This window comes from Cnephaeus nilssonii (assembly GCF_951640355.1).
Source record: "Cnephaeus nilssonii genome assembly, chromosome: 4".
NCBI classification, from domain to species: Eukaryota; Metazoa; Chordata; class Mammalia; order Chiroptera; family Vespertilionidae; genus Cnephaeus; species Cnephaeus nilssonii.
The window spans coordinates 81,884,467-81,906,986 of record NC_137075.1 but is presented as its reverse complement, the minus strand read 5'-3'; the positions used below and the strand labels follow the sequence as shown (position 1 = coordinate 81,906,986).

General features: G+C 49.9%; 1 protein-coding gene across 3 annotated transcripts; it reads left to right on the top strand.

Moving 5' to 3' along the window:
* The first annotated feature begins 2,824 nt into the window (after window positions 1-2,824).
* On the top strand, window positions 2,825-22,509 carry PLEK2 (pleckstrin 2). Of its 3 annotated transcripts, none has more exons than XM_079769439.1 (10): window positions 2,825-2,917; window positions 10,688-10,815; window positions 12,034-12,198; window positions 13,128-13,309; window positions 14,488-14,579; window positions 14,877-15,064; window positions 15,291-15,392; window positions 16,888-16,971; window positions 17,891-17,969; window positions 19,392-22,509. In XM_079769439.1, the coding sequence occupies exons 2-10, from the start codon at window positions 10,753-10,755 to the stop codon at window positions 19,517-19,519; spliced, it is 1,083 nt and encodes a 360-aa protein (XP_079625565.1). In that variant the 5' UTR covers window positions 2,825-2,917; window positions 10,688-10,752; the 3' UTR covers window positions 19,520-22,509. The 3 variants fall into 3 exon arrangements, with proteins under 3 accessions (XP_079625565.1, XP_079625566.1, XP_079625564.1); XM_079769438.1 differs by having other exon boundaries at window positions 2,854-2,917; window positions 10,685-10,815; XM_079769440.1 differs by lacking the exon at window positions 10,688-10,815 and having other exon boundaries at window positions 2,838-2,917.
* The last annotated feature ends 11 nt before the right edge of the window (window positions 22,510-22,520 follow it).

Sequence of the window (22,520 nt, the reverse complement as noted above, 5' to 3'; positions counted from 1 at the left end):
AATGATTTGATAAGGTGCTTATTAGCTATTATAAATGAAAAAGGCAGGGCTCAAACTTTTAAAAGAAAATTTAATAAAATATATGTGCATGTAAAAATTCCTTCTGTGTAGGTCAGCAATTTTCAAACGGTGTGACATTATCTGGCCCTTGAGACAGAGTCAGGGTCCCTTCCACACCGGTGTCTGACCCTGAGAGGCAGAGGAGAGGAGACAAGCTCCCGGGTCCTGAGCTTCCTTCCCTTCCCTGCTCCCTTCCCCGAGTCAGCTGTTCGTAACCTTCTGTCTGCTTCCTCTGTCTGCATCCTCTTCCCCGTGGTTGAGCTGGGCTTATGTCAGTGTGGTTCCCTGGTGGGCTGATGGCTCAGCCACCACAGCCAGGGGAGCGGGGGATGACTCATGCCCTGGGTTCGGCGAGTCAGACTTAGGGAGGGCTGGACAGGGGCTGTCCCAGGATGGAAAGCAGGCTCTAAGTATACCGAGGCCTAGCTCCGTCCTGAGGGGCACTGCCCGGAGAGAGAACCAATCTTCCTGTGAAGTCATTCAGGAACTCTTCTTGCCAAAGACAATGCCACCCCTTCTAAGCCTCAGAAGGTAGTGTTTGGGTAAGACTAAAACAACCTGTATGCCAGCTGCCTGCTCCCCTGGCATCTGGGAGGAAGAAGGAGAGTAACAGCTTAGTTAGAGCCAAAGGAGATGAGAATTCCCCATTCCCACGTCTCGGCCCACCACGTTTCAGAGCTCAGAGTACTCTTTCTTCCTCTCCCCGCTCAGGAACTGAGGAGCGAGTGCATTCACACTGCCCTGGCGTTAAAATCGGTGACCTTGGGCTGAAACCGGTTTGGCTCAGTGGATACAGCGTCGGCCTGCGGACTGAAAGGTCCCAGGTTTGATTCCGGTCAAGGGCATGTACCTTGGTTGCAGGCACATCCCCAGTAGGGGGTGTGCAAGAGGCAGCTGATCAATTTTTCTAACTCTTCTCTCCCTCTCCCTTCCTCTCTGTAAAAAAATCAATAAAATATATTTTTTTAAAATCGGTGACCTTGGGCAAGTTATTTAACTGCTTCAAGTTTCAGTTTCCTTGGCTGGAAAGAATGGGATAATAAACTCACCTCGTGGGTTGCTGTGCATTACATAAAACCTAGCACCCACCACAGGCCTGGCTTCAGAAGGTGCTGAGCCAATCTGCGGGCTGAAACCCGGCGGAAGCACCATCGCTTTGGGACTGGCTGGGAGATCTAAAGTCAGTTCGTGCAGAAGGCTGACGTCCCCCATTTCCCGCCCCCCCCCCCCCCCCCGCCGCCCCACGCACGTGGTTTAGGTGTCAGCTCCAGGCTGGTTTTGACAGGCACAGCTGGTTTTCCACAGCTGGAGGCACCTTCTCCCAATCCAGAGCCTCCTCTTCCCTTTTAGGCATTTGGGCCCTTCCCCCTCCTGGTGAGCCATCCGGATGCTGTGCTTCAGCGAGCAGTGAACACAATGAACGCAACGACTGTGTCCTAAGGATTACTGGACAGAATCAGTACTACTGAGGTTCATTTTGTTTCAGGCTCCCATGTGGTCTGCTATTGATTCAGTCGTCATTTAAAAATTTGGTATTTTCTTCAACGTGAATTTTTGCATTCATTTTAATTAAAAAAATTTTTTTTGCATTAAAATGTTATTTATTTAGAGTACGGAGTTCCTTGGCACGCCCTTACATTTTGCACAAGGATTAAATCGTCAGCTCTAGCCCTTTGGGGAGGGATGTATTTGGGGGGCAGAGGGCCCCTGCAGACAGTGCCTGCTTCCTTAAACCTGTGACCTTGCTGATGGGGGCTTTTCTCTGCCCCCGCCAGAGGCCAGGGTAAGTTCCTAGCCTGGTGCCACCCCATCCACTCTCACACCCCCGTTTCAATTCAACTCAGGGATGACTCTAGATCAGTGATTTTCAGCCAGTGTGCCATAAGAATTTTTAAAACATGCAAAAAACTGACTGTTTAGTCCGGGGCACTGGGCCCTTTTCCCTTAGATTGTCAAATTAAAAAATGACAACAGCCAACACAATAGCTGTGGAGTGTGAACGCCCTGTCTTGGACCATAAATACTAATATATAGGTCATACAATAGAGTGCATCTTATTGGTCATGCCACATAATAAGGTTGCATCTGATTGGTTAATTCTTAGTGCCAGAAACCCTTATATACTCTTATAGGCACCTGGTTTTTTTAAAAAGTCACTTTGGAACAAATAGGGTAGGTAGGTAATCACTATTATTATTATTATTTTTGTAAATCAATCAAAATTATGCCTACTTTTTTTTGGCAGATCGGCAATAAATATATTTTTTGGTATGCCGCAGAGTTTTAGTAATTAGTTTATATGTGCCATGAGATGGAAAAGGCTGGGAATCTCTGCTCAAAATCCTTGAAATCTTTTCAGTTCCATTTAATTCCATAGCTATTACTCAGGGGCAGTACACTAAGTGCCAGGCAGGCACCTGGTTAAGGCTGGGGGAGGAGGAAGATGGGCAGAGACAGAAAAAGTAAGAGGCACCGAGCGCCCCGGGGCGCCTGGATGGGGCGCCCTGCCCAGTGGAGAGAGCTGAGGCGGGAAGGCTCTCCAGGGGGCGACTCCAGGCGGCAGACTCTGTACCTTCAGGACTAACCTGGGCACCTGGGGGGCGGGGGAGGGGGGCACGCCAGGGATCCCAACCAGGTCTGACTTCCTCCCTGGGCGCCCGGGCGCCCAGGTTCTGGCCGCGGGCCAGGAAGGCGGCACCCGCGCGGGTCCTTGGCGCTTCCTGCGCTTCCTGCGCGCGGGGGCCGCGGAGGAGGAGCGCGGAGGAGCATGCGGCGCGGGGACAGCGCACCTGGGGGGCTCGCAGGTGGCGACATGGAGGACGGCGGCGTGCTCAAGGAGGGCTTCCTCGTCAAGAGGGTGAGCGCCCGGAGCCTCTCCGGACTTTGCCCAGGGCGGCCGGTGGGCGGGCTCCCGCGCACCTGAGCGGCGTCCCCAGCTCCGGCTCCAGGGCGGGTCGGGCGCCCGCGGCTCTGCGGGGCAGAGCGCGTGTCCGTGGGGAGAGCCGGCGGGCAGCTGTCTACAGAAGAGGGGCCAGGGCACAGGCCAGGCCAGTCCTGATTAGTGTGGATGGGGTGCGGGCGGCGGCTACCCAAGTGGCTATCTTAATTACAACAACTTATTAGAGTAGTTGGTATTTAAATACGATGGATGAAAACAACGTAAACGTGCCTGTAGTTCACAGTGCCCATCCATGTAATTCCCGCCTATACGCTCCACAATAACCCGGGAGCAAGGAGGAAGCCTGTGCTTCTTAATTATGTACTGTGTGTGGGGGTGGGGGGTGGGGGTAGGGGGGTGAGAGGGGGACGACACTGTCTCCTTCAATCCCCCCAACAGCCCACGGGAGGTACCACAGGATCCCCCTTCTCCAAGGGGAGGAGGAAACGCACAGAGGCCGGGTAACTGGCTCAGGACCTGGGTGCTAGCAAGTGATGGGGCAGGATCAAACCCACTCAGGTCTACGCCAGACCTCTTCCTGCCCACCGCAGGGTGGGCATTCTTATCACTCCATCACAGACGAGGAGACTGAGGGTTAGGAAGACGAAATCCTCCTCCTCCCAGAACCCCAGGGCGGACCACAGATAGGACTGGCCCCTCCGTCCCCGGCGCTTCCCCGTTGGCCCAGGTGGCCTTGCCCACAGCAGGCAGGAGTCCAGACAAAAACCGGACACAGGATGGAGGCAGAAAACGATGAAGTTCTTCTAGCATGGATGTGCATGCTCAGCATTTTTGCTAACATAGTGGCAGACCATAAACCCTGGGGGTGAGCCTTCCGTGCTTCTGTTGCGTTTACAGCTTTGGGAGGGGCTGGCAGAGAGGGATGGCTGTGCTCTCCTTCCCATCGCCTCCTCTGGTGGCCAGATGGGCCCTGGAGTCTCAAGTCGCCTCCAGGCCCGTAGGTAATGCAGCCCTGGTATGTTACACCTTGTTTGATAGAGGAGGGTGGGTGTGTTGTTTGCTCAAAACTGTCAGCAGGGGAGTGCTGATGCCAGATCAAGGGTCAGACGGCATAAAGCAGGTACAAAACTCCACTCCTGCTTCATGCCACTGTGGTTAAGGCCGTAGGCTGGTCCCTTATGGCTTGTGGAGGCAGATGCACCTCAGCGAGACCACGTGTGAGGGGACCTCTGTGGTCTCCACTCCTGCAGCTTCTGAAGTTTGGGGGAAGGTGTTGAGCTGGGCAGGGGGTTTTGCTGGGCATCACTGATTGTTGGGAAGCTGGGTCCTGGTAGGGGCCTGTGGAGGCCAGACTCCCTCAGAACGCCCCTTGTGGGCCTCCTCCCCCGCCCCACCCCCACCCCCCACATGCCCAGGGGTTAGCTTACCCGATTCCCCGCCTGCGGCCAGGCAGAGCCAGGGGACAGGAGGGGAGGATGTGAGTTCCCTTCCGCATAGGCTGCCAGGCCTGCGTGTCCAGCTCACAGAGTCCAGGGTGCAGAGAACTGAGGACAGTCCACGGGCTTGACCCCAGAAACAAGATAGGGGCTTGGCTTAAATACCTGAAGCTCATTCCAGCTTTAGGAGCGTTTGCAGTGCCGTGGTGGGCAGGGCCGTAGCTGGAAGCCCAGGGCACAGAACAGTCATCGCGCTGAGGGTGAAGCAGGGGCAGGCAGGGGCATGAAGGCTTTGGCTCCTAATTCTGCCCAGACAAGAAGTAGAACTCCAGGCAGCACGCAGGCTGCTCCCTAGGCCTGGCTTTAAAGGAGGGGTCGGGGGAGGGGAGGAAGCCAGGATCCGCGTGGGGAGGACCGCTTTTCCTCTCAGAAGAGGCGGGAGCACTTCAGACATCGCTGCCCCCTTCATTCCTTGGATGGCACGCCCAGAAAATGGCCAGATTAACGTGCTTCCGCCTAGAAATGTCATTAGTGGGGCTCTAGCCCAAGGAAACACCGTAAAAGGTTTATGAACCAAGTGTTGCGTAGGTAGTGAAAAACTGGAAACTACCTATCTATCCCCCCCGAATAGACAAACGATTAAGTAAATGATGTTTAAAATGTTCTCAATATTATAACTTAAAGAGTAAAAATGTTAAAGGTATAAGTAAGGGAAAATGTACGTAGCAGAGAAAAGTCTAGAAGGAGTTCTGGGGGCTAGAAGCCTGAAATCAAGGGTTTTCCTCCTGAAACTAGTAGGGGAGAATGCCTCCTTGCTTCTTTTGCTTCTGGCATTTGCAGGCTGTCAAGGAATCACCCAGATTTTTTTCCTTCCGATGTAGGAAGAAACCTGGTTCTTCCCTACTGTGTGTGTGTGTGTGTGTGTGTGTGTGTGTGTGTGTGTGTATGCACGCGCGTGCGTGCGCGTGTTTATCCTGTGAGTCTCCTTTACTTTTGCACAGAACACTCCACTGCTGACACTTCTGGTCACCAAATGTTTCCCCCCACCAAGCAATTCTCTGAGACACCTGCTGGGTATCCTACAATTTAACTCAATTCTGACACAGTCTGTACAGAGATAGTGTCAGATTCCACAGGGTAAGGGCTCAGTCCCACAAGACTGCCCATCCCCAACACACACACACACACACACACACACACACACTTCAGCTGAAGTCACAAGCCTGGTGGGTGATCCCAATGTCCCCCTCCTTGGATTTAATTAATTTGCTAGAGTGGCTCACAGAACTCAGGGAAACACTTACGTTCACCAGTTTATTTTATTTTTTAAAATATATTTTTATTGATTTCAGAGAGGCAGGGAGAGGGAGAGAGAGATAGAAACATCAATGATGAGAGAAAATCATCAACTGGCTGCCTCCTTCACGCCCCCCCCCCCCCCACACTGGGGATTGAGCCCACAACCTGGGCATGTGCCCTTGACCGGAATCGAACTCGGGACCCTTCAGTCCACAGGCCGACGCTCTATCCACGGAACCAAACCGGCTAGGGCCACCAGTTCATTAAAGCATATGCTAAAGGGTATGATAGCCTGATGGAAGAGACGCACAGGGCAGGGTATATGGGAAGGGGTGTGCAATTCTAAGTCCTCTCCGAGCACACCACTCTCCCAGTGCTCACCACCCAGAAGCTCTCCGCACCCCGTCCTGCGGGGATTTTTATGGAGGCTTCATCTCATAGGCACGATTGATCATTCATTCCATCAGAGCCCCTCCCCTTTCTCAAGAGAATGGGTGTGCTGGGCTGGAAATTCCAAGCTTCTCATCCTGGCTTGGTCTTTCCAGTGAGCAGCCCCTAACCAGGAGCCATCAGGAGCCCACCAGAGTTGCCTCATTAGAATAAAGACACTGACATCACCGGGGAAATGACAAGGGTTTCAGGAGCTCTGTGCCAGGGGCAGAGACCAATGTATGTATTTCCTGTGATCTCAAAGCAGGCAATCCTTGGCGTCCCTTGGCTTGGAGATGCATCTCCCCGATCTCTGCCTCCATCGTCGTCACATGACCATCTTCTCCCCGTGTGTCTCTCAGTGCGTAATTGTCCTCTTTCTATGAGGACACCAGTCATATTAGCATAACTGGGGCCCCCCTGATCCATGTAACTTTATCTCAATCTGATTCCATCTGCAAAGACCCTATTGCCAGGTGAGATCCTATCCAGAGGTACCAGGTGTTAAGACTTCAGTACCTTTTTGGGGGACATAATTCAACCCATAGCAAGTAGCATATCTGCTTCTTTGGGGTTGTAGGGTCTTAGGCAAGACCTTTCTGAGGCTCAGTTTCCTCATCATGACAGTTGGGGAGTATAGGCTTTTTCAAAAGGTCCCTCCAGCTGTAACTTCTGTACCGAGGGTCGCCATCCAGCATACAGACTCCCCCGCTTCCCCTGAAGAAGCTTTAGGGGCTCAGGAGTGAGCCGGCTTCTGGCCCCAGCCAGCCACTTGCAGACAGGGAGCTGGAGGCGGGGAAACTGCCCAGGTGGAGGGCCCCGTTCAGCTTATCCCACTGTGTCGTCAGCCTCTGGCCTCCTTGGCCTGGGACTTTGGACCAGCCCCTGGTGCCCTCTGAGCGCGGCGAGGCTTATCTGTAGCGGCGGTGACGGCTGCTCTCACCCCGTCCTGTGGGTTGTTTGTTGCAGCAGCCCCGGCTGAGCTGCCCGCGTGTGGCTGCTTCACTCCCGCCCTGCCACAGCGTGGCCCCGTGACCTTTTTAACAGGAGGACTCAGGCTCGTCGTCCTTCTGCTTAGAAGTCTTCAAAGACTCCCCTCTGGCTGCGATATAAAGATCAAACTCTGCAACACAGGACCTGAAGCCGACTGGTCCCTCATCCCTTCCTCACAGCCCCTGAGCCCCACCCTACAGAACTATTTGGAGTTTTCCAGATTCGCAGCAGTTTTCTGCTCTCCCCTCCTGCCTTCCTAACCTGGCCAACTCCTCACAACCTTCAGCACGCAGCCCAGGATCCGCTCCTCAGGGGCCTGCTCACCCCGCGCACCTCCTCCTCCACCTCAGAATGACCTCCGTCCTCCATCTGAGCGCCTCCTTGGGGTTTGCATCATGCCCTACATTGATTATCTGTTATTGTGTAACAATTAGCCCAAAGCTTCAGGTCTTAGACAACAAACATTTATCACCTCGCACAGTTTCTAAGGGTCAGGTAACCGGGACCAGCTCAGGTGCAGGATTCTGGCTCAGAGACTCTCGTGAGGTTGTAGCCCAAGTGTTGCCCAAGGCTCGGCTGGCTGGAGGACCCACGTCCAAGCTCACTCACATGGGTGGTGGCTGGAGGCCTCCGTTTCTACTTCTCCACTATGCATAGGGGTGCTCACAATGTGGCAGCTCATTTTCCCAGAGTTGGGGGGCGGAGAGGGAGGAGGGAGAGGAGAGAGAGAGACAGAGACAGAGAGCCCAAGACTACAGCTATAGAGTCTTATAACCTGATGTCAGCAGTGACAAACCATCCCTCTGCCATATTCCCTTGGTCACGAAGACCAACCCCTGTACCGTGGGGGAAGAGACTGCACAGGGTGTGAACACCAGGAGGTGGGGATCGTGGGGGGCATCCATCATCCACCCTGGAACTTACCACACTGAGTGGGGTCGTCCTCTGTCACCCCCACTGTCTTGGGTCCGAAGTTGTTCCTCTTGGTGTTCCTGCGACCAGCACTGTGCTTGGTGCAGTAGCATTTAGTCACTGGTCGTTGAATGAAAAGACAAAATGAATGAATGCTTTCCCTAATCATCTTAGCAGGATTTTTGTTTATTTGAATTTAAATTCATTTTCCATTATAAAAACAACACATGCATATTATTTAAAAAACACACACACACTAGAAACATAAGGGTGGGAAAATGAAAAATAAGTTTCCATTTTAACTCCACACATCCAGTCTTAGTGCCTAGAGAGGATGAGCACTAACTTTTCGGGGGTATCCTTCCAGAAATTTTCTAAATTAACAGTAGAGTTGTTTTTGGGTCTCATACGAAGTAATGCAAGTAAGAGTGCTTTGCTCATGTCAGAGGCCATGGCTGCGCTGGTCTGACCTGGGGACCCCCCAGTGGCCGCTCCTGCCATCTGTTAGGACTGGAATCCCTCCACGGCAGCACACAGTATTGTTATATTTTGCATGTTTTTACTCTTATAAGTTATGATGCTTTGATGCTCTCAATACATAAAACTAATATTTACTTCGCACAGAGCCCCGTAAGTGGAATTATTGGGTCACAGAATCTGAACATTTTTACCAGGACCACCAGCTGCTTTGAGTTTTCTACCTACATAGTCAATCCCTCTCATCGGCCTTTCTCCTCAGCCTCTCTCCTTTGCCAGCAGTCAGGACTCTTAGCCGCTTATAACACGCACCACTAGCGAGTTTGAACAGCAGGGGTTTCACGGAGAATAATAAATATGAAGTAACTCGGGAGTATTTGGGAGGGCCAGAGAACCTGGCTGGGATGCCATACAGCCAGGGATGCTGCAGCCAGACAAAAATGCCCAACAGCGCCCCCAGACGTTTCCAGTGGGAACCGCGGCGGACACTGTTTGCCACTTGTGCCTGATAACCCTGGGGCTGGTGTCAGAACCGCATCTGTTCTTCCAGCACGTCCTTGCCACAAATTCCTGTTTCCCATGTTTGGTTGCTGCCAAACAGGCCTCAATGCATGTGACTGGCAGCAACTTGGTCAGCTACCTGCTCCCTTTGTGCCAGGGATTCTGGGAAATGTAGCATGTTGTCCAGGAAGGAACAGTATCTCCTTATTGGCTTGTTCTGCTCAACCTCTGTTGGTTACACTTTTCTCTGTAACATCTCCTGCCGCCTTTTTTCTTTCCCTGGTGATTTTTTTTTTAAAAATATATATATATTTTATTGATTTCAGAGAGGAAGGGAGAGCTAGCTGGAGAGAGAGATTGAAACATCAATGATGAGAGAGAATCACTGGTCAGCTGCCTCCTACACCCTCCCCCGCACTGGGGGTCAAGCCCACAACCCAGGCATGTGCCCTTGACTGGAATCGAACCCGGGACCCTTCAGTCCACAGGCTGACGCTCCATCCACTCTATCAAACCGGTTAGGGCTTTCCCTGGCGATTTAATTTGCTCAGGCTGCTGTAACAAAATGCCACAGACAGGACGGCTTATACAAGGGAGATTTAATTTCTCCCGGTTCTGGAGGCTAGAGTCCACGATCACGGGGTCAGCCGGATCGGTTTCCTCCGAGGCCTCTCTCCTCGGCTTGCACGTGGCCACCTTCTGTGTGGCCACACGGTCTTTCCTCTGTGCACACGTCTCCCTGATGCCTCTCTGTGTGTCCAAATTTCCTCTTGCTCTGAGGACCCCAATCAGGTTAGGTTAGGGCCCACCCAAGGCCGTATTTTAACCTCATCACCTCTTTAAAGGCCTTATCTCTGAATAGTCACATTCTGAGGTAGTGGGGGTTAGGGTTTCAATGTATGATCCTTTTTGGGGAGAGACACATAATTCAGCTCCTAACACCTGTGTTTTACGTTTAAGATGATTCCATCCTTGCCCCTTCTCTACCTCACATCAACTCCCATATCATCAACTTAGGTCGCCCTCTCCTCTCGCTGCACCAGCCGTAATCCGTGTGCCAGCAATTTGCTGCCGACACTACTGCAGGGGCCCCTGCAGGGTCATCGGGACAGGCCAGGGGCAGGGCGGTAGAGAACCCCACCTGCTGAGGAGTCAGAGCCAAATCTTTTTTGTTTCTTTAAACATGTCTGACATGTCAAGGAAAGCTGTTAGCTGTCATCTCATGGGCTCTAAGTGCGGGACAGAGTGGAGAGAGCAAAGGTGTCAAGTTCAACTTGACTGCCTGAGTGCTCTCGTATGAACAGCTGATCAGCACGCAGCGTGGGAACACGTGGACGAAGTAATGAGCTCCGGTCAGATGAACTCTGTTAGAAGTCTGATTTCGTTGTCACAGTAAATTCGCTTGGGGTGCAGGCCAGTGCTCCTAAGGTCAGCTGTTGTCTCCCTAACAGCACTCAGTACACGCTGAGCATGGCATAGAGTCACAGCACGCAGGAGTGAGGGCGGAAGGGAAGAGGCGCTCGGTGAGGAAATGAGCGAATCGGGGAATTGGTCTCTGGCTCAGGTGAAGTGCCTCTCTTGATTAGAATCTAGCCCGTATAAAGCTCTGCTCCGGAAAACATGCCAAGAAAGTAGATTCATGAGTGTGTTCTAAATCCATTCCTTTCTGATTCCTCAGCAGACACCCCCCCATCCTCTGGTCTGTTCTAGAAACAGGCTCTCTGCCTTCATTGGACTGTGCTATCCATGGACTCTCTGGTCCTTCTGAGAGCTCCCAAACTACCCTGCCTTTTAGGCCTGGCGCGGCAGGTAAGACTTGGCATCCTTAGCACTGGTAGACCATGTGTGGCTTCCATTTTACAAATTGCCCACATCCTTTGACAACAATAGTCTTTCTAGGAACATATCCTAAGGAAAAAAAAATCAGAGATGCAGATCAAAATTTTTATGCAAGGAAATTCGTTGCAGAATTGTTTATAATAGTGAAAAACAAAACAAAAATTACTTCAAAATAAATAACAAAAGACCTGTTACAAATGCAGGAGATTGACAAGTAAATGATGCACCCACCTAGTGGTCATTTAAAAATTTAGCCTGTCTGGTGCGGCTCAGTTGGTTGAGCGTCCTCTCCTGGTTGTGGGCTCAACCCCCAGTAGGGGGCCGTGCAGGAAACAGCTGATGGATGTTTCTCTCTCATTGATATTTCTCTCTCTCTCTCCTTCCCCTTTCTTCTCTCTGAAATCAATAAAAATATATTTTAAAAATATTTTAGAGAAATGTAATGGTGTGGGACGATACTCAGCAAAGCTCAACAAAACAAAAAAAAACTAGAAAATAAAAGTATATGTAATACAGTCTGATTTAAAAAACAACTAGAAAGTAAATACTAAAAGGAAAAAAAGACTAGAAGGAAGTACTGAATGTTAGCAATGTCTGTCTCCTGATAATACTTAGCAGTGTCTTCCAAGGTTTATAGCCAGAAAAAAAGGCCAAGTAGGAATGAGAAGGCCAGTACCAAAGGTCTTTATTACATACTCAAAGGAGATGACTAAGATATCCAGACAAAGAATACTTTCTTCATGAAAATGAAAATAAAACATAGGATTCTGAACTGGATCCTTTGGCCATTCATGGCATTATCGGGGCAACTGGTGAAACTTGTACTGGGTTTGTGGAATAGCTAAAAACAACATATTCATGTACATTTCCTGATGTTGATGGTTACATTGTGATTATGCTGAAAACATCCTTATTTTTTTGTAGGAGATACACAATAAAATATTCAGAAGTGATGGAGCGTCATGTTACAAATGTACTCTTAAATGGTTCTGTAAAAAAAAAAAGTTCATCTTTTTTTCTGAATTAAAATAAAAAATATTAAGCCAAAAAAAAAGATAATGCTGTCCCCCTTGTTGGAGAGTCAGTCCTATGGCACAGGCTGGCTCCCTGCACCGTGGGACTCCTCTCCCGGGACACAAGTGTTGTCCCCCAGACACCTCACTGCAGGGCTCTGCTGTCTGTCCTCAGGGTCACATTGTCCACAACTGGAAGGCGCGATGGTTCGTCCTTCGGCAGAACACGCTGCTGTACTACAAGCTCGAGGGGGGTCGGAAGGTGACCCCTCCCAAGGGCCAGATCCTCCTGGATGGCTGCACCATCACCTGCCCCTGCCTGGAGTATGAAAACCGACCGGTAAGTGAAGGCTGGCTTCCCAGCTCCTCCCTGCCCCAGCCTCCTCCCCCGCTGGCCTCTGGTGATGGGGGTGTGGGTAATGGGAAGAGCTGAGCTATCATTGAAAAACCCGGTTCCAATCCTGGCTGCACCATGTACCGGGTATGTGGCCTTGAGCAAGTAATGAACCTCTCTGAGCCTCAGCTCCTCATCTATAAAATGGGATAAAAAATGATACCTATGTCCCATGAAGGCGACAGGGATCCTGTAGGCTAGGAGGCACTGAAAAAAAATGTGATGGCTTTCGTCCCCAAGGGGTGCATGTTCCAAAAGCCAGGGGCAGCATCCACCCTACCATCAAAAAAGTATCTGACTCAATCATTTATCGAAGGCCCAGTGTGTGCCAAGAAATTAGCGAGGCTTGGAGGAGCTGAGGAAGGAAATAGTAAGATTGTTTCTTCTCCAGTTAATACTCTTATTAGGAAAGCAAGTGGTTAGTCGAGAAACGTTCCGTTTCAAATGGTGGTTCCAACATTATCAGCCATAGAGAGCGCTGTGTCCGCAGAGAAGGGAGGCGGCTGGGTCCGGTGTGGCTTTGCGAGGAATGGAGATGGGGGGCAAAGATCTAGAAGAGGAGAGAGGCAGACCTTCCAGGCCGGTGGACGTTCCAGGCTTAAGGAGAAGTGCGGGAGCGGGAGGGGTAGATTTGGAGATGAGGATGGCCAGTGTGGCCAGGGAGAACGCTCCCTGAGGGAGCAGCGGGCGAATGGCCGGGGCCAGTGGAGGGAACGGGAGCCCCTGAAGGTCTTGAGTGAGCGAATGGACTGATGGAACCTCTGTTAGGAAGACCCACGGGAGGATGGAAGCTCAGTTCCCAGTAAGATTGCTAGATCCACAAAGAAGGTACCTTACGTCTGAGTGCCGGCCTGGCCGGCTGTCTCTTCCCGCAGCTCCTCATTAAGCTGAAGACGCGCACATCCACAGAATACTTCCTGGAGGCCTGCTCTCGGGAGGACAGGGACGCCTGGGCCTTTGAGATCACAGGGGCTATTCACGCTGGGCAGCCGGGGAAGGTCCAGCAGCTCCACATACAGAGAAACTCCTTCAAGCTGCCCCCTCACATCAGCCTGCAGTGAGTGCCCGGCCCGCTGCCCGCCCTCTGCCCGCCTCTGCTGCGGCCTGTCCGGCTGTGTCTGTGTGCAGTGGGCCGGGGGCTCTGTGGTTGCTAATTGGGCCTGACTGCTTCCGCCAACCTGCTTCAGGGCCTTTTGCTGTCACTGCCCTGTCTGTATTCTTTTCTCTGCCTGGGAGTGGCCCCGCTCCTACGTAACCCTTTGGGGCCTCGACTGCTTCCTCCCACCTCAGCGTCTGAGAGCCTCCCTCCAGGTTCAGCTAGGTGCTCAGGGCTACGGCACAGCTCCAGGAACCTCCACTCACCAGTCATGGGCATGTTCGCCCCCTGGTGGCAAGAATGATGTGTTCTGGAAGCAGTTGCATTCTTTTTTTTTTTTTTTTTAATATATTTTATTGTTTTTTGTTTTGTTTTGTTTTGTTTTGTTTTTACAGAGAGGAAGGGAGAGGGAGAGAGAGTTAGAAACATCGATGAGAGAGAAACATCGACCAGCTGCCTCCTGCACACCCCCTACTGGGTATGTGCCCGCAACCAAGGTACATGCCCTTGACCGGAATCGAACCTGGGACCCTTGAGTCCGCAGGCCAACGCTCTATCCCCTGAGCCAAACCGGTTAGGGCAGCAGTTGCATTCTTGCCCTGTAGTGTTCCTCATCTATTCATTCATTCATTCATTCATTCACGCTCTTGAGCGCCTACTGCACGCCATTCACAGCACTAGATCCTCAGGAGATGCAGATGGGGATAAGCAAGGTCCTGTCTCAGGGGCTTTCCAGCCCAAGTACGTAATTAGCAAATGAGAAAAGACCTTCCATTGGTGGCAGGAATCATCCCACCGAACAGAAGGAAAGCAGGTCGGCAGTGGAGGCGCGAGTGTAAAGTAGGGGTGTATGAAAGGCGTTCTCATCCTGGAAACTTACAGCAGCCCACTTACAGGAAGAGCTCCTAACCCCCAAGCAGCAGAAGTCACAGCTCTTGAGTTTTACTACAAAAGCAGTAACTGTCTAGGATAGAAATATTAGAACATTTAGGTGAGCATGAAAAATAAATAAATCCAAAATCCTACCTACCTCTCACAGTCTGCCCCCTCTTTCTTTGTGGTGCGTATCCACCGTTTGCCACTTCCTCATATCTGTCAGTGTGATGAGGGGCCCCTGACCTTGCCTTCCTCCCGTGTAGTCGCATCGTGGACAAGATGCACGACAGCGCGAGTGGAATCCGGCCAAGCCCCAACGTGGAGCAGGGAAGCACCTACAAAAAGACCTTCATTGGTGAGCCGTCCCTCTCGGAGGGAAGTGGAGACCGGGGCGCGGTGAACTGGGACGTAGCGGTGCTTGCCCAGCTTGTGTTGAGGCCAGAGCTGCCTGCTGGCCAACAGGCCGGCCGGAGATGGCCACGTGTGGGAGTGGCCACAGCGCCACGTAGCAGGGTGGCCGTTGGTCTGCTCTGGTGCAGAGCCCCAAGGCTGCCCAGGAGGCCCAAGTCAGTGAGGACACAGCCAGGCCCCCACCCACGGAGGCTGGTGGGTAGGCTGTGGTCTGACGGGTGCTGCCCTCGCTCCGATGCAGGCTCCTCCCTGGTGGACTGGCTCATCTCCAGCGGCTTTGCAGCCAACCGGCTGGAGGCCGTGACCCTGGCCTCCATGCTCCTGGAGGAGAACTTCCTGAAGCCGGTCGGCGCCCGGAGCACGGGAGCCGTTCGCTCTGGGGACCTGGCCGAGCAGTTCCTGGACGACTCCACGGCCCTGTACACCTTTGTAAGTTATGGAGAGGGTTCCTCTTGCCACCAGGGCAGAGGGAAGGGGGCGGCCACCGAGTGGGGGCAAGGGGTCCACAGTCATGGGTGAGGCCTCGGGTTTGGGGGACAGCTGCACCCCAGGTGGAATGGGCTTCTCTGTGAAGGATTTTCCTTTTTCCTATGGTAGTCCCCCCAGCCTGTACCTGGGACCTTTTGTGACAGAATCCTTGTTTTCTTCCCACGAGGCTGAGAGCTACAAGCAGAAGATCAGTCTCAGGGAAGACATTAATCTCAGCACTATGGAGTTGAGTGGCACGGTGGTGAAGCAAGGCTATCTGGCCAAGCAGGTATGGCTGCCTTGGAGCAGGGATGGACAGTTCTCAACCCCAGGGGAGGCAGGAATTTCCCAAAGGGTGGGAAGGGCTGAGACAGCCGGAGGCACTAATTATCAGCAGGATGAGCTAAAGCGGGGGTCCAGCAGCGCCACAGGGAGCAGGTCAAGGGGATGCATGTGCCCACCCTCACTCCTCCCTCATCCCCCCCCACCATGAGTCCCAGACACAGGGGTGTTCAGGGAACAGGTACACAAGTAATGATGACAACATTAAAAATGCCTACGTTCATATGTGTCTGGAGGGCATTGCCTCCTGGGTTGCATTTGCTGCCTTCTGCTCTCTGAGGCTCTCTGGGGTCTCTGCCTTCTTTTGTGGGACTCTGCACGCCCCCTTGATACACTTTCCGAACAGCCCACCTCCGTAGGTGGAAGGTGAAATTTTACAGGGTCATCTCAGTGTTTGAAAACTGACCAGGGCCACCACTCCTAGCCGTGTTTGGGAGAGCAGCCCTGTGTCAAGCAGGAGACATCCATGTCACAGTCACACCCTCAGCATTTCTGCCTGTGCCTGACAGAAAGGCTGTTTGGGGACAAAATGACTGCGTGACGGCGCAGGAAGTGTCCGTGGACCTCTGCACGTCCCCTGTGTTGGTGTGCACCTCACACACGTGTGCACGTGCCTGTTGGCACCACGGACACGTGTGCTGCTCAGCACCATTCCCGTGTTACTCAGAGCACCTGTTGCTGTCACCTGTTTCTTGCACACGAGGATCCCCACCTGGTCTCAGACTATTTACATTATGAAACTGCCCGGGAGTCCACGAGGAGGGCGTGGGGGGGACTCGGTGTTCCAGACTGGAGGGTGAAGGAAGCTTAGTGGTCTAGGGCAGTGGTCGGCAAACTGCGGCTCGCGAGCCACATGCGGCTCACAAGCTGCGGTTTGCCGCTCTGTTGACTAATGAGTTTGCCGACCACTGGTCTAGGGGCTGACGCCAAAGGGAATCCTACACTCGTCTGTATCTTACACGTTTAGATTTTAGCACCTAATTGATCATTTCTTACTTTTCTGATGCAGAATGGTAAAGTGCTTTTTACTGTACATGTGTGCACATGTGTACGTGCAGCTGTAGGTTTGTTTGGGGAACAAGTTGACACTTGACTTGATGCCCTTGGGTCCAACTTTGCCTGTGAGCTCTCAGTCCAGTTGGCACCTGCTGCCTCCCTGTCCTCCTGGTGTCCTGCGTGGTGTCCGGGCAATGTCCCCCCTTCCTTCAGCGCTGACCCTCCTTGGCTCTGTCAACTCAGCTAAAGGCGGCAGTGTTTTTGCTAAGTGCCACTGAGCAGGGAAGTCCCTGACACATCGCTGCCATCCTTGGGGCTCCGGCAGGCTCTTCTTAGGAAGTGGTCCCATGGAGCCAGCTGGCTTGGAGGCTTGGCATTCGATACCTGGAGGTGGGCGGGAGGCGCTCAGCGCTGTCCCCGGGAGCCTGACCCTTCCTTCACCGCAGGGCCACAAGAGGAAAAACTGGAAGGTGCGGCGCTTTGTCCTGAGGAAGGAGCCGGCTTTCCTGCATTACTACGACCCTTCCAAAGTGAGTACCGCGTGCTCGCGTGGTCCCCGTGTGAGGCTCCCGGAGACTTCTCTCCCAGGCACCGCAGGCAGCTGGCTCCACATCCTTCCTTAACTCAGCATCCCTACCACAACCTCTGCCGCACTGTGCCTCTCCTTCCACATCCAGCTGCTCTTAAAGGGGAGGATTGCTCTCTGATTTCATCACGTCGTTGCCTGCTCCGTGGATCGTCATTATTTTGTGAGGAAACGCATCTTTTAGTCTCTCCAAAGCTTGCCACGTGGCTGCGGAGGGGGAGGGGCTGGCAGATGCCAACCTGGTGCTTCCCAGCTCTTCACCCCTTTCTCTCCTCAGATCCCAGGGATTCTGTTCCCTCAACCTCTTGTCCCCGCCAATGTTTTTCAAACTTTCTTTTACTAGTTAATATTTAAGCCATAATTTACTAATTTTATTTTTTTCTAATTGATCAAAGAATTGCTATTCTGAGTTTCAGATAATAGTATTATTGCATGCCAACTGTATCTAATTTCAGTCAAAAGAGAAGAAAAATGGCTTTTCAGATGGCCTGTTCAACCTTGACTTTGGAAGATGTAGGAATTTCACTCACTTTTTGAAAGAGTGAAGCCTGGGCAGTTCCTCCATCACTGAGCTTGTCAGGATGTGAAGGAGCGTGAAGCAGGCCTGGGGTCCTGACAGACCACAGCGGGAGCCGAGGGTCCGGGAGGCTGTGGCCCTGCTGTAGCTGGTGTGAACAGAGTCCAGACTTCCTCACTGGTGCTTGTAGGTTGGCTGCAAGAAGGCCAAGTTCTGCCTCATCTTCCTTACACGTGACTCTCGCCAACTTCTTTGGCTGGCACGACTGAGGGTGTTATAGGCGAGAGTGCAGCTCTTCCCTTTTGTCCGTCCACACAATTCCTAATAGGTCTCCTTCCCTCTGCAGGAAGAGAACCGGCCGGTGGGTGGGTTTTCCCTTCGTGGTTCACTCGTGTCTGCTCTGGAGGACAATGGCGTTCCCACGGGTAAGGTCCACCTTTGGCCCCGGCCTGAGAGCTCAAGGGCCTCCCTCCTGCACTCTCAGTAATGCTCTGTTGTCGAAGGACTGAGCTGTGGGAGCTGAGTGGGGCTTTCTCAATGAGACCATGAATGGTGTGAGTTTTGAAGCCAGTTTCAGAATTAGAGAAAAGGGCATGTGTTCTTAGTATTTTAACAATATAGCTATAGAATCCTTGTTTTTAATACTTTCCCCTCAATTTCGGTGTTTACTGGTCCATAAGCTTCCACCTAAGAATAATATTAGCTTACACAGTGTTTAAGGGTTAGGGATATACTTTAATATCTATTGTCACACTAACTAGCTAGGGTAGGAAGATAGTATCATTCCCATTTTATGGATGTGGAAATTGAGGTTCAAAGAAGTTAAACAGTTTAAAGTTAAATCCTAAATCTGTACCTTCTTTTTATATAAACACGAGAGGCCCAGTGCACGAAATTCGTGCACTGGGGTGGGGGGTGGGGGGGAGATGTCCCTCAGCCCAGCCTGCACCCTCTCCAATCTGGGACCCCTCGGGGGATGTCCGACTGCCGGTTTAGGCCCAATCCCGCATCAGGCCTAAACCGGCAGTCAGACATCATCCCCCTCACAATCCGGGACTGCTGGCTTCTAACCACTGGCTTGCCTGGCTGCCTGATTGCCCCTAACTGCTCCCCTGCCAGCCTGATTGACACCTAACCGCTCCCCTGCCAGCATGATTGACACCTAACTGCTCCCCTGCCAGCCTGATCACCCCCAACTGCCCTCCCCTGCAGGCCTGGTCCCCCCCAACTGCCCTCCCCAGCTGGCCATCTTGTGATGATGTGGGGTGGCCATCTTGTGATGTGGGGGTGGCTATCTTGTGACAACATGGGGGCAGCCATCTTGCGACACAAGGGTGTGAGGGTCAATTTGCATATTACCTCTTTATTATATAGGATACTAGATTCTTTTATGTGAATGACATTGTAGATCTAGGGTTAGCATAAGTGGCAGACCATGAAGGCTTCCAAGAATGTCCAGACAGCTTGGCCGGAGTGGCTCAGTGGTTGAGCATTGACCTGTGTCCCAGTTTCGGGCTCAGTCCCCAGTGGGGTGCATGCAGGAAGCAGCCAACCAATGATTCTCTCTCGTCATTGGTATTTCTCTCTCTCCCTCTCTGAAATCAATACAAATATTTAAAACAATTGTCTAGACATACCACTGGCAGGCCTTGAGGCACAGGCAAAGGGAGGGATGGGAGGGAGGTAAAGAAGAAAGCACCACACATCTGGTGGGATTCCCTAACCATGTACATTTGTATTTAATAAATACGTCATTATTTGTGTTTGTCTGTATCTTAGTTGATTTTCAGCTGCTTCCAGCTGAAAGCAGACATGGATATTTCCTCACTGATTTTTTTTCTGCCTAGGTGTTAAAGGGAATGTCCAGGGAAATCTCTTCAAAGTGATTACTAAGGACGACACACACTATTACATCCAGGCCAGCAGCAAGGCTGAGCGAGCCGAGTGGATCGAAGCTATCAAAAAGCTAACGTGACGGGGACCTGAGAGACCAGGACCAGGATTCTTCCCACCTACCCGGTGACATTGACAGGGTTTCCCAGAAAATGAGTGTTAATGTAACTTTGTTTATTTTGTACTGTTTTGGAGTGAGTCCACTGAAGAGTTTCCTAGATCACAATGGGCAATGGTGCTATTTCCTTCCCCACCTTCATATTAACAACTTGGAAATGCTAGAACAGCCATTAGGCATCAGCATGTTGACTTTCACCAATCATCACAGCCGGCTATTCCTCAGTCACCAAAGTAGGTCTGCCTTATAACACTAACTGGCCACATTATACTACTAAATAAAACGCTAGTCTCATGGCACTGTCTCTGAAATGCTGCCAACAGCTATTAACTCCTTCTTTAGGATTAATAAAAATTGACATTTGTTTCTGGCTATTAGAATTCCCTTCCCAAGTTTCAGTTTTCAAAGGTTTTTCATGCTTGAGACTATACGAAGTGAGCGAGGCGATTATGAAGACACCTCAAGTGATCTCTGTGACTAAGACAAGCTTCATCTCAAAGTGGGATGGTGGCAGAATTTAGCTTGAACATTCCAAGAATATTGTTTTCCTTTGAAAAATAAGCTTGCATTAAGTATTACACATCACAGAAAAATCATGGACTCAGTTGAAGAGATTAGTCACACATACTAAAAAAAAGGTAAAATTATAGCTTTACTGTGGAAAATACCATTTGGAAAGAAGCAGAGTAGAGCTCTCTAAAGGACAGAGAAAGATATGAATAGGAAAGGAGTTAAATCAAGGTATGAAATTTTGGTTTTCTAAGTGAGCATTGAGACAAATAGGTACCAAGAAGTTTTACCAGTTGGAAGGTTAACCTGCAGTAGTGAAAAGTCTGTATCATACAATTATTTAAAAAAAAATTTTATTGCTTTCAAGTTCATACAGTAAACTGGCACAAGATACTGCCAGCATTCTTGCTTAGTACAAGTACTTATAGACTCCCTTTAATGAATAGGTAAGATACGTAACTGACATTTAAGGGGACTAGATACTTCTGAAGTAAAAATTTGTCCTTAGTTTGAACTGTTCTCTTAATTTCAACTAGAATACTTGACCTGAGTGATAAAAATTCCAAGTGAATGAGGTTTTACTTCATTCCTTACATTGTAAATAGATGCCTTTTAGAGCACCATTTTCCGTTTGGCATTTTACCAGGTCTAATGTCCCTGAAATTAGTTTATTGCTTTTGGGATATCAACAGGTGTTTATCTGAATTTGACTGTATTTGGTTTGATGGCTTCTTCTCTGAACTGGCACAACTGTACCATACTGTGTAGGACAGAGTCCTCACGCATTTCAGGTAGATGACCATCACCTTGAGGCAAATCAGGGAACAACTCTTATCAAGGTACTAGTATTTTAATTTTTAAAATCCCAAACCATTTGAATTCAACTGTTTTTGATGTAAAAGTAGGTAAATCGAGAACGTTTGAAAGTCTGGCAGCTGAGTAATAATTGTATTGCTAAGCATAATGTAGTGCTTAGCATGTTTCTGTAGGTTCCCACTTAGAATTATCCAAAGTATTGGCTTGTCTTGTTTTGGTATAAAAGATGAAAAATGGTTTGAATGTTCATTTTTTGTCAGCCGTTCTCAATTAATTATGCATTAAGAACCAAGCTAATGCTAAGGTTTAGTTTTGAGTTGATAACCACTTGACGTCAGTCCAAGGCAGAATGGGAAGTAGATGAAGTTGTCCAATTTTAATGAAGAGGTTTTTTGGGGGGTAGATCCAAGATTTGGAAAAACTGGTCACTTGCCTTTGTCAATCCGTTCCTTCAGTTATCTGGAGCTGGGTGTGTTATCTTGTCCTTTAAAAGTGATACTTTTAGGTCAGCAAGGTATACGTATGCTTTAAGTTTAGTCAGTTCTATCACTGAGGTATCAATCTTTTCTCTGGCAAGGGTCATGAATTTGCAACTGTTGTGGAACTGAACAAAAGGCCTGCATGGATAAATTCACTCACCATGAAGGTTACCAGCATTTCTCATTATAGCTTTTGAAGTATAAAAATATTCAGTAAACAAAAATTCAATTCCCTGTCGATAGCAAACATTTAAGGAGCACCTGTGATATTTTGATGACATCTGCTGTAAGCTTTACAGACTTATTTTTTGACTCCTCAAAAAGACCAAGGTGAAAATTATGAGCTAATTTTGAATATATCCTGATTTTCCTCTAGATATTCCCAGTATGGTATGCTAGCTAGCAACCATGGCTCCTTTGTAGAGATGGCCATATGAAGTCAGGCTTCTGGATTGGGACAACCTTCACATATAGCACAACTATCTCATCAACACTATTTTCCAGTCCCTTTTTTAAGATATTGAATTTAGTCCTGGATTGGAGGAGGATACGGTTTCATTTTCTAAGTATTTAAATGGCTATTTGTCAGAATAATTTAATAAAATTAATATATCTAGTACCTCAAGTATACTAAGATTAAATCTACAAAGACCAAAGTAACTCAAGACTTTCTACACCCTGGTTATTGTAGCTGTAACTTCAAACCATGTGTTTTCTATGAATGAATTTATTTACCTTTAAATTTATATACCTTTAAAATAATTAGTTCTTAAAGATAAAAATGATGGAAATGTAGAAAAATCATGGTAATTGTGTTCAAACAGATCCCTATTCTGTTATAAAGAAAACTGAAGCTCTCTAGATGGCACCTAGTGAATATTTTAATGAGGGGAAAAAAATCTCAAGTTGGGCGATGACTCAAAATAAATTACAGCAGCAGCATCTTAAAAACAAAAAACAAAATAAAACCAACCTTACCACTTTGAATTACAAACGCAGGCAAGCAGCTTAGTACACCAACCAGGACCAGTGTTTCATCAGTCTCAAAGACATAAAAGGCACACAACCAATGTAATCCTTTAATTGCATTTTAAGGCTTTCCCCCTTAAGAATTAACTTTCACTGTGGTTAAAATTATTTTCTCTAAGCCCTCCTTTTGA